This window comes from Protopterus annectens, chromosome 12.part0, assembly GCF_019279795.1.
Source record: "Protopterus annectens isolate FY-2018-M chromosome 12.part0, PAN1.0, whole genome shotgun sequence".
Lineage (NCBI taxonomy): Eukaryota > Metazoa > Chordata > Ceratodontiformes > Protopteridae > Protopterus > Protopterus annectens.
In genome coordinates, this window is record NC_056746.1 from 21,001,894 (window position 1) to 21,014,252 (window position 12,359).

Genomic DNA, 12,359 nt, shown 5'->3' on the forward strand with positions numbered 1-12,359 from the left:
TCATACCCCCAGCTGTTAATTGGAATGTCAATGCATGGTGGTAGGACAGTACACATTGGATAAACAGTCACTGTCACATGTGTTCTGCAACTCAACTTGTCCAGAAATATCTGTCTGTCATAGTACGGATCTTGAATCTGGGTGCATAATACATAAACAGAAGTGATTTTGCTGATCTATTCACTCTGCCACCATACTCCAGCTTAGTCTGCTCAAAAAGGAACTCAGTATCCTGGCCAAACATGCAGATGTATCAGCAGGACTTGAAATAAAATTTACATCTCCTTCAATAATTATCTCCCCTACTACTTATTCTAGCTATAATGTAATTTCTTTATATACAGAGGCTTGGGGCAAGTATATAGTTGCAACTCTTAACTTAATCACAAACCACCAGATCATAATTCATACACAGACCTTACACAGACTGCACACAAAGATTCACAGATAGAATATGTGATGCATTCCATCTGAGAGTCTTTCTTAGCATGTCCAGGCAAGCCTCCTACAAGTCTGCTGTCAAGCCTCACTCTCACCAGACACTTACATTCACCAGACGCTTCCATAAAACTTATCAAATTATAATAAGCAGTTTGTTATATATCCTCAAAATGGATGTCCGTATCTACCTCTCTCACTTTACTTAAGACGTGAATTTTCTGACATGTATTTCGATGACACATAACAGTTTGTTTATGATCAGCCAACTGGTTTTAGACCTCTACAAAAACCATGTCTGAACTTCTTTGCTCAAGAATCAGGGAGAAAGCCAAAATGAATGGGAGAGGGGACAAAGGCCCCAAATCATGTATAGTTTTTAAAATGTAAATATTACTCTTAATTTGCATAGAATGTTAACTGAATAGCACATTTTGCATCAACAGGCCTTTTCTGAAAAATAAGAAGCATGAAACACTCTAAGGTCTAGGATTATTGACTGACTGTAAACCACACTCATTAACAGAAAATCTAAAAATTTATGTAGGAAGGAGCAAAAATAGGAGGTAAAATCAGGGACACGGTAAGAGGTATGTTACTAAGACTCTCAGAATGTATAATGCATTCCATCAGACAGTGTCACTATGTCCAGCCAAAGTTTTTCCTACTCTGCTACCCCATCACCAGTCACAAGCCCCTGCTAAGTCTTACCAATATTACACAACAAAATACGAGAGCACACTTAGAGCAGATGTTCTTTACTTCAACACTCAAACAAATCCTGAAGTCTCTGTTGAATGATTCTCGAGTCTTGTCACTGTCACTGTCCCAATCATGGTCACCATCAGTGGGCAGGCAGTGATGCTGTGCTGCCTCAATTTCCTTTCTTTAAGTCACAAGAAGAAACTGCAAGTCTTTTTTGAAGTTGTTCACCTCTCAACCTCTCATCTTTCAAAATCATAGCAGAGGCTATAAAAAAATCATAGCAGCGAGTACAAAACACAAATTTGCTTATGTATAAATTTGCATCCTTTGGGAATGGGGGCACAAATTTGTAAATTTGCACTCATGGTAAGCACAACCTTGCTGACAGATGCCCGTCTACAAAGCCATACCAAAAATTATATCCATATGTCCACAGGTTCATAGGTATTTACTAGGCTAATGACCACAAGGGTTTTTTTAAGCCTATCCATGCATCCCAAATCTCTGACAAGTTCTGATACCCTTGATAAGTGTAAGCAGGGGCTTGGGAGATGAAAAATTTACAAGCTAGGGCCTGGGAGATGAGCCATTTACAGGTTGCCTGTGTCCATTAGAGACATTGGTGCCAAACCTTTCTGCAGGTATATAATATTTTCCTGAATGAACAAAACATCTGTCATCAAACAACCAATCTTAAAAGATTAAAACAGAAAATACCAAATAAAAAAAACACATAAAACTTTTTTTTTTGCAGGGGTCAAGCCTCCCTGCACCTCCACACCCCCTGCTGATCATGTATACAAACTCTGAGATCATACTAGATGATAACAAAGCAAAATCCTTTTTATACCACTGAAATTTCAGTGTAAAATGCTGGTAGCAAATGAATTTGATTGTTTGCATAGTCAAGAAAATGTCTGTATCCCCTTTCAGCACTAGAAAAAAATACACATACCTGTCTTCTTGGCTTGCTGTATGTGCCCATCATAACTATAGTATAGTTAGCTGAATTTATATAAAGTATGGATACTTTTATTTGCCCAACGCGTGGTTGTAGAACTTTCACAAACGCCATTTATGTTGCAGTTAAATAAACAAAAACACATAAGACACCCAGCCTGTAATTGAACCAGAGCTCCAAGGATTTCTAACCAAGCCACAAAGAGCCTAAACTTTTCTAGTTCCCTACTTTTAATATGATTCCTTCCTTCCCTAGGAAAAAAAATGATGTTGCTCATTTTATTTCCCTATGATACATAGATTCAATTACAGCAAAATTCCAAACCGTTTTCCATCTGATCAAAATATTGCCTACAAACTCTGATTCTTTTGCACAAAAACACTGCATTTTCCACAGCCCTGTGTCTTTTCTTTTCATCATAACATTATAGAAGGCTTGCATTGTATAATTACACACACACACACACACACACACACACACACACACACACACACACACACACACACACACACACACACACACACACACGCAGAGCCATCAATTTTAGTCACTTGTATGACTGTGTATACCTCAGATGTAAATGAATGAATAAATATATAAATAATGTCCCTAAAATGTTTTGATTTCTCTACTGTCATAACCATACAGTTCAACCTCTTGCTGTCTTAGAAACAACACCCCTCAGAGTTTTGGCTCAAGAATCAAACGCAAAGATGTAAATGTTTTTAAAAATAAATTGCTCTTATGTACTCAGAAAATTACTAAAATAACAAGCTTTGTTTTAGCAAACCTTTTCTGATGGATACAAAGTCTAAGTCTATGCTTATCATAATTTAGTGAATACAGTGCCCAACAATTTGCCAGAATACCACAACGTTTACTAGGAATAGAGCAAAATATCTTTAAACTTCTTTGCTCAATAATTTTGAGCAAAGGCAAGAGTAATGGTGGTGGGGGCAATTTAATGAGAGACAATGCAGTTGATAGGCAGCATTCCTTACTTGTACATACAGCCCAGCAGTGATTTATAAAATGTGCTCCTGATTCTGGTACCTATGTCTGTACGTCTCTCATTCAGGTCGAGGCTCAGCCAGTTACTGGTGTACAAAGTACAACCAGGATGAATAAGAGCGCTGTGCTTAGCGATAGTCTGCAACTGAAGTCACTTTTAGGGAGTGACACCAAATCAATGAAAAAATAAATAAACAAACTACTGTTTCCTGCTTCTGCACACCACCACCTTGTCAGTATGAAAGCCAGTTTTCCTCTCACTAACTGTGAGCAGGGAAGGAAACGTCCCCAGTTTCAGAAGTTAAAATTTACAGTATTGACAAAATGGACATTTTCTTTCCCATTCACTGCTAATACGGGAAACGGGACACAAGATCCATGACTATGTCATTCAAGCCAGGACAGGTGGCAAAGTTGTTCACAAAGTTGATAATCATTTGTTTTCTGAGCAAAGGCTTACTCTTATTTTCTTCAATTTCTATATCAGGAAACTTTGTTTAGCATCCAACTCCTTACTGGTATGGTAGTTTCCTGTTCAGCAGTTTTTAATTTCTGACTAGTATGCATAGTGAGTTTGGTGCTTAGGATCCCGCACAACAGCCACCATTTTGGGTGCTTTCATTGATATGGCACACAGAAATCTTTTCATGCTACCTGCCCAGCATACTTTAGTCGCACTTTTATAGGAAACTTTAGAAGCACAAATAACCACACCTTAACAGACTAAGATAGATTCAACTCCTTGCCACCCTGTGGAGGCCAATAATTTGCAATTTTTTTTTTTTTTTTTTGGAAAGGAGTAAAGAAGTTCACTTTCAAGAACTTTGGCTCGCTGGAGAAGGCTTGCCAGGGCGATATTGTATACAATCAGATGTACTGCCATTGATTGTCTCTGGTCATTGAAGAATACACTGGAAGACATCATGTTCCCTGCCTTAGCTTCGGGTGTTCCAAATGGCTCTCCATTGTTGCACCATTGCCTGCTCATTTTATCCAGCCAAATCCGGGGCTGTACTTTATTATTTAAATAGCCAACTTTTAATTTTTTGAGTTACTTTAGATGCACTGCCATAAATGATCTTTACCTGTAACTTGTGAAGCAGCAACAGCTCCAAACCATTCTCACTGGTTTAGGTATCATTATCTGCATATTTTACTTTGTCACATGACACATCATGGGATTCTGCATGACCAATAGCAGTGCCAAGCTTCTCTGGTTTTGCACTCCACTTTGAGAACATTGGTTCCCATACTAGTTTTAATATTTTACCACTAGCAGACAAGTGCACCATTTTTTCACACTTTTACCAATGCACATAGTTTTGTCAGTTGTGACTCCCAAAGAAAGACACAAAAACAATTCAAGGGTAGAAAGGAATCCATTCAATGGCAATCATTTGAGATTTAAAGTTCATAATTATGCAGAACACATGTGAAAGACGTACTGCTAGCTTACTAAACTAACTTAAGAATTTTGAATGTAACAAATGACTGGCTTTATTTACTTACTGATTTATTTATCAGGTGTATGGAAGGTAAGTACGGGCAGGTAAGCAGTAAGAAGTGATTATATAAACAGGCACCTCTCAGTAAAGAGTGATGAAAATTGGTACTGTGTTATACTAAGTATTAAAGGTGATGAGAAACATACGAAACATATTATCTTTATATAATATGCATCTGGAAGACCTGTTGGTAACTGAGATAGCTGTACGTTTTGTTTGCAAATAAATAATTGCTATGCTTTTACAATATATCACAAACTAAAGAACCTTTATCTTGCTAACGTACTTCTCAACTTCTAAGTGCAAGAAATCTAGACATAGCCAAACATGACTGGGGATAAAAAGGCTCAAAATCAGGGGGCAGATTTCAGATATTACTCTTATACATTTAGAAAGTTGATAGAATAACAGAATTTACATTAGCATTCATTTTCTAAATGATTTTCCAGAAAACCACAAATTTTAAGAGGAACAGACCAAACATATGAGACAAAAATTTGAACATTCTGTAAAAATCTGGGCAGTTGAGAGGTATGTTTTTTAACCTTCTGTTAATAAAAAGAATGGCTTTTTTTACCTTGATAGCCTGCTGGTAGTGTAGAGCATTGTTTGAAACTTTTTCCATTTCAGCTTCCTTGTCTGAGATATCTGTTAATAGGAGCTGTGGGAAGAATGTGAAAGAGTATAAACCATTACAATGGATAAATGTTCATTCACTCACTTATTCATTCATTTAGTCATTCATTCATTTTCTGATAACCATTTTATCCAGTTTAGGATCATATGAGATATGGACCCTGTCATGATTTTCATTTGGCTGAAAGTATACATGTCTGCCCATCACAAGATGTGTATACACATTTGCAGATGCACACATGCAACCATGCATACACGCATGCACACACACTCATGCGACCACAGACACGCGCACACACACGCACACACGCGCGCACACATGCACACACACGCACACACACGCACACACACGCACACACGTGCACGCACACACGTGCACACACACATGCACACACACGCACACACACACCTACTGCCAACATAGAGTTTCACCAATTTCCTTATGTCATGTCTGTGGGATATGGAAAGAAAGTGGAGCATCTAGAAAAAAAAGCATACAGATACAGGCAGGAAATGCAGATTCCTCACAGAAAAAAGCACTCCAGCCAAGAGAGACAGTGAAGAATCAAATAATGTACACTTGCTTGTCATCTTCAGTATAACGTTTAAGAAGAGTGGTGGTACAGGGTCTCCTCTGCAACCCAATGCAGATTATTCATAAATGGTTTCATACCTTTTGATTCTTCAGTTTGGTATTAATTTGTTGGAGGGTGTCAGTCTCCCTAGGCTCATTGTTTGGCACAATGTCCAGCCATTTGTTCAGGTCATTAAAACCTTTGTTGTAGTTGTTATATGCAGTCATAGCCTTCTGCAGATGCTGGGACCTGTAGATTTTATACAAACAAGAAGAATATGCTTAGTAGAATCATAGCCACATGTAGCTTTATCTACAGTTATTGTGTTATTTTGTTAGATTCAGTATTTCTACAGATGTTCATTAACAATGTAAGCAGCTGTATTTAGTATAATTATTGTTATAGTAAGTAACCCTGCATGCAGCAAGCATCCTAGAATTCCTGTTTTTAAAACGTATACTCAAACTTGAAAACAAAAACAAAAAGCGATAGCGGAAAAACTGCTTGACACGAGCCTCTTATAAGAAATAAAACCTTTTAATGGCATTAAAATTGACATTAAAAGGTTTTATTTCTTATAAGAGGCTCGTGTCAAGCAGTTTTTCCGCTATCACTTTTTGTTTTTGCATCCTAGAGTTCCTCTCTTTACTAGACACCTGAATGAAGATGTCCTGCAACAATGTTATGAACACAAGCTCCTTATTGTATAATGCCTTTGCAAATCCCATAGTTCTGATTTATTGCAAGCCACAGAAAGTCTCATCATATTATACACAATGTCACACAATAAAAAATACCTTACTCATAGATGGGAGATTCTGTGTAGTACAGGCAAAGCTCTCAGGAGTGTGCCGCTGTATAATATCATTCCTTTGGTAGGTCAGAACATCAGAACACTTAGCTTAACTCATATCTTGACCCATAGCAATAGTGACACTGTTAAACAATAACACACAAACCCTGCCATATTTCACTACTTAAATAATATAATGGGTCACAAAAAAAAAAAACTTGTTTATTTATTTATTTAACATTTGTTGACCGGGAATGTCCGACTAGGTTCCACAGAGCCTGTTTTCAGTGGAGGCCTGGGGAGAAATGCTCCAGATGCATGTCTTTGGAACTTGGGACTTGTAACATATTGCTCAAAATATTTTACGTGACCATGAACAAATTCTGCAAAAGCTTGTAAAGAGTTAAAGGATTGGATAGTTGCCTGTATGTAAACCAGATTAATTTATTCATGCTTATATATTTCTTAAGATTAATTTTGAATGAAATAATGCATTCTATTATGTTTGCAGTAGTGGGATTTAACCCACATCTTTTGTGGATAAATTCGGCTGTTTCAGGTTATGCCATAGTACAAGTAGGAAAATGACATAACAAGTGCCTTGTCAAACTTATCTGTAAAAATCACACACACTGCATATTTAGCTTTTCCTGTGTTACTGTGTAATTCTGAATGTTTTCATCTGTCGACTTCTTTCATGCCAACTTTTAACTTTTGCTACCCACCACGATGATTCTTATGTAGCATAAAATTCTAGGTAACAAATAATGAATGCAGGTATACCAAATGATACACAGAACATGTGCAATGCATATATACTTTTTTCCTTCTTGTATTACTATTATAGAATATGATTGTTCCACAGTTAATTAATTCTGCTAAGCAGTCACATAATTGTATTAAGTTTTTTTTCTAAATTCCTCTTGACAACAATGCTGTACTCAGACTGAATATTATTTACACCTGGACATATGATTAAGACTGCTCTCATTTACATGACATTACAGTCATACCTCCATCTCTAGTTGCTTGCTTCTCCAAGTTTGGATGCTTAATTGTGCAATATGTACTCTTAATGGCTATTTGTATGTATTCAGTGATGTTAAATGAGTCATGCCATTTGTTATTTTGCACAGAGATGCAAACAAGCAGAACATGGTCTTAACAAGTTGCTAAAGGCTTGAGCTCAGATATTAATTTAAATAGCAATATTTTTCTGGAAAGAAATGATTTCATTTGGCTTTTATGGCACTTACAAAAATATTCTCCTTCAAAAGGTGAAGTGTGGATTAAATGTGGTAGGAATGTGCTACATATGTGAATGAAGCAATGTTACAACCACACCTCTTTGTATCCCACTGCTTTTAATAGGCAATCAATTCCATATCACAATTAACGAACCTTGCTTGATAGCCTAGTGCTGTCAAAAACTGCAGCATGTTCTGATCTGCACTTTACCAAGCATCTTTGTGCTATATGCATTGTAAGACAATGCTTCCACAAACAGAATTGGTAGCTGATATATTTTAAAAGCAATAGTTATTTCAAGTGGTAATCTTTGAAATGCACATATGCAAGTACCATCATTTTACAGCATAATGCAGACGGGGGGGGGGGGGGGGGTATGCAGCCACAGTCCATATTTCAAAGAGATCTTTTAAGTGAAAGTATTTCAGATATTTTTTTCCAGATTTTCCCAGAATGTTCAGATTTTTGGCACATATTTTAGTTCTGTTCCTCATAAACTTTGTGGTTTTCTGGCAAATCACTGCGATGATCTAAGGACTAAAGTCACTGCATAATGACAAACATTTGAGCTTCAGACTTCAAATCCTTCAGAAAATGTATGTTAAAACAAACCCTGTTACTCTAACAGCTTTCTAAGTTTATAAGAGCAATATTTAAAATGTGTCCCTGTTTTTGGGCCTTAGTTCCCCCCATTTTGTTGGGCTTTGTCCAGATTTCCTGCACTAAGAGATTGAGAGGTATGTGCAGGATTCTTTCCAGTCTGTGTTTTTTCTTCACCTTTTCTAGTTGATTTTCTTTCAGGCTCTCTAATTTTCATCTTTGCTGGTATCCAGACAGTATACTTACAAGCCAGTAACTGAATTTTACTCAAGCTGGCAAAATTACTAGCTGTTATTTCTCAGTTTCTTTTTTCTGACTGTGAGAGGTTAAATTAAGCTGTTGATCAGTGTGCAGCCATATTGGAAGTTCTGGAGATTCAGTTTTTAGGTCCAGCTATAGGCATAAAAGTAAACTTAAAAAGACCCAAATAACAGTGACAGCTTTAGCAGGCATGAAACTATGAAACTGTGTCAATCAAATTCATAATCTTCTTAAGGTTAAGACAAAGCATACTGATTTCATTATAAATGTTGATAAAATTATTTAAATATGACACCACTAATGAAGAATTCCATGTTCTCATTTGTCAAGGAGTTAAAATGGCTGTTGGTAGTATTGGTATTTACTGAGATTTTCCCTTCTCTCTGGTGGCATGACTATATGTTTACCAAAGCCCATACGTTCAATATTTGGCTGAGACAAATATGTTCATTTTATAACACCTGCCTAATTACTGACTGGGCAGACTGTGTTTCAGATGCATGATTGAATGCAAGAGACTTATTTCATTTAACGACTAGGGAGCCGTTTTTGTTTTAGGTAAAATCACAGAACATCTGGAAACGTTTTAGTTCTATAAAACACACACAACTAATGTTGGAACAATTAGATCTAACTTGTCAGTGAAATGCTTCTTTAGTAATGCACACAGCTTAAATAATAAACAAATGATCTATTATAATAGAATTTACATATATTATATTAGTTATAAGATATATTTTATTATATATTTGCAATAGTAGAGACATTGTATTCAAGAGAAATAATATTCTAAAATGTTATGAAATATAAATGCCTTAGAGAAAACAAAAGGAGAGGGGGTGTATTAATATTTATTTATACCTCACTGGTATCTAGTGTTGTTAAAATGGATAACCTATTAGAATGCAACTTAAGAAAACACATTAGAATGCACTGCTGAACACATACAAGGTCCCATAATTATATAAACCACTTAGAGTTGTTCTGTGTTACCATAGCCCATGGGGTACACTGAACACCGTTTTACTTGGGGACTTTAATTATCCTGATATTGACTGGAATAACTCAACAGCAGAAAAGGCTCATTCTAAGGAATTTATTAGTATTTTAGATTAACATAATTTTGAACAACTAGTAAATGAGAACACTCACAATAATAAACATCTAGATGTTATTGTTAGTAATATTACAAAAATCATCAAAAATGTTTCTACTAAAGAAATGTCCCAAAAGCCTTAATAAGAAAAAATTAAACCCAATTAGTAAAGACTTGAAGATCAAAATAAGATACGAAAAGGAAGTGTATGAGAGGAAACTAGCATTTGATCAAGTTAATAAAATATTAAAATATATAAGTAAAATTACAAGAACTAAGAATGATGTGAACATTATTCTTTTAAACAATATTGTAATTATTGACACTATAAACATTATAAACAATATTGTAATTATTGACACTATAAACATTATAACAAATTCAGTAAGTTCTTTTTACAGTCTTGTATTGATACTAATACTAACAACTTGGTATATTTTACAACTTTAGGTGATGGCTTTCCATATATATCAATAGATGTAATTACTGAGGCAACTAATCATACTAAGAAAACATCTTCTAAGGGGCATTGATAGTTACACAATCTAAAAGAAAGTATTATTCCTCTAATAAAGAACATTTTGAACAATCTTTAACACTCAGGCAAAATGCCAGGCACATGGAAAATATCTCACCTAACACCATACACAAAAAGCTATGTAGGGACAAGTTTAAAATTTATAGACGAATCTGTTTAACTTCAATTCTTGGAAAGTGCTTTGAAAGGTATCTTATTGATTTAATGGACAATAGCAATGTAATGGCTGATCCTGAATTACACAAGGATGACTTTACCAAGGGCAGATCAACTTAAACTAACATTGTTGAATTCTGTAATCAAATATCTATGGCCTTGGATTTGGTCTGTTAACTGGAATAATTTACTTGGATCTAGGCAAAGCAGTTGATTCCCTATCCTTTCAGACAATCCACTCTGCATAATGTAAGCCGAAGATTAACCCCCTGTGTTACATGGTGGGTCACAGAATGGCTGACCTGTAGAACACAAGCTGCGGTGATAAATGATAAGAGATAAGAATAGTTACCCATCAACCTAGGAGTCCCGCAGGGATCTGTATTATGGCCTATGTTATTTAATATCATATTTGCTACTATTCATAAGAGCACTGCTGGGTTAGAATTTCTAGACAACAGTAAAATAGGTTTTATTATAATGAATGATAGTGATTTTGACATTATAAATTCTTACATTTCTGATAAAATAATAATTTGGACAGAATCAATTACACTAAAATTTAATGCTGAAAAATGCAATATTATTAAAAAAAAGTCTTATTAGACCAATATGGATGTCATTAAATCTACTGAAAGAAGTTCATTGTTATAAAGACTTGGGTCTTACACTATCAGATAAAATCTCTTTTGGAAAGCAGGACATTTTAATAACTTCTCTGACACTAAAATGACTAAGTATCATTATTAGAAACTTTATAATAAGAGAGGTCTCCTGCTTAACAACTATCTATATATACGATTTTTGAATATAACAATATGTTTTGTGCTTATAACAAAAACAAACTGAATAAAAGTGAATCTGCACAAAGAAAATTTACTAGATGGCTTTTTATCCTAACAGCATCACATACATCAAACAGTGTAAATTTATGAATATCTATACTTTGAAACATAGATTTACTAGGGGTAAACTTACTTGTTGCTGATAAGGTATTAAATGATGAACAGAATTGTTGAGAGCCCAAGTATTCAGAGCAAAGTGTTCAACTAAATAAGTCCAGTTCCAAATCCTCCTACAGAAAATCATGTGTTGGAATTTTGGTTTATCCTGATGCATACTCCCTATATATGGACAGACTGGATCAAAGGTACTGGTGTTCCGACCCACAGGTGACCTTTGATTGAGTAATCCTGCACTTAGTATCACTATTGTATAGTTTAATATGCCTACATTTAGAACAAACTTGAGATATGCATTTCAAACATTAAGAACTCCTACTTTATGGAATAAATGATAATTTACCATCAGGAAATATGAAAGTATGATTATGTTCAAACAGGATCTTGATAAATGGGTTGATGACAGAGTATAAGACATGGAACTACAGGAACCATCACTCCTTGATGGTCTTTGGACCTGAATGCTGTTAAAAGCTTATGAACTTATTTCAAGCAATGGATCACTCTGCACTTAGAAGAAGAAGAAGATGGGAGAATTTGTAGCAAAGGTACACTTGTGAAAGTACTTTGCTAACTATCATATCTGTATGTAATGTAAATGATAAGGCTGGATCAAGTATATAGCCATTGCCACCAACCCCCCTTTTCCCCTTTTTATGGGGTCTATATTAGATATTCGACTGCTTAAAAGTTCGAATCACTAAAGAGCGAACTTTAGTGATTGACATTTCAAAAGTTTGAATATACATAAAAATTAAAAAAAAAAAATAAGAAATAGAAAAACTAAAGGGTGTAATATGGGGGCAAGCCCCCTGCACCCTCCACACTACTTAAATATATCAACTCCAAGATCACGCTACAGTGTAGGAAATAG

General features: G+C 35.4%; 1 protein-coding gene across 1 annotated transcript in view; it reads right to left on the reverse strand.

Moving 5' to 3' along the window:
• LOC122816337 (periplakin-like) overlaps positions 1–12,359 on the reverse strand; it is a 416,450-nt gene that overhangs the window by 108,154 nt on the left and 295,937 nt on the right. The window contains exons 16-17 of the mRNA XM_044089064.1: positions 5,930–6,080; positions 5,198–5,281 (exon numbers count right to left, since the gene is read on the reverse strand). Coding sequence (XP_043944999.1) covers positions 5,198–5,281; positions 5,930–6,080 — 235 coding nt within the window. The remainder of the gene's footprint in view (positions 1–5,197; positions 5,282–5,929; positions 6,081–12,359) is intronic.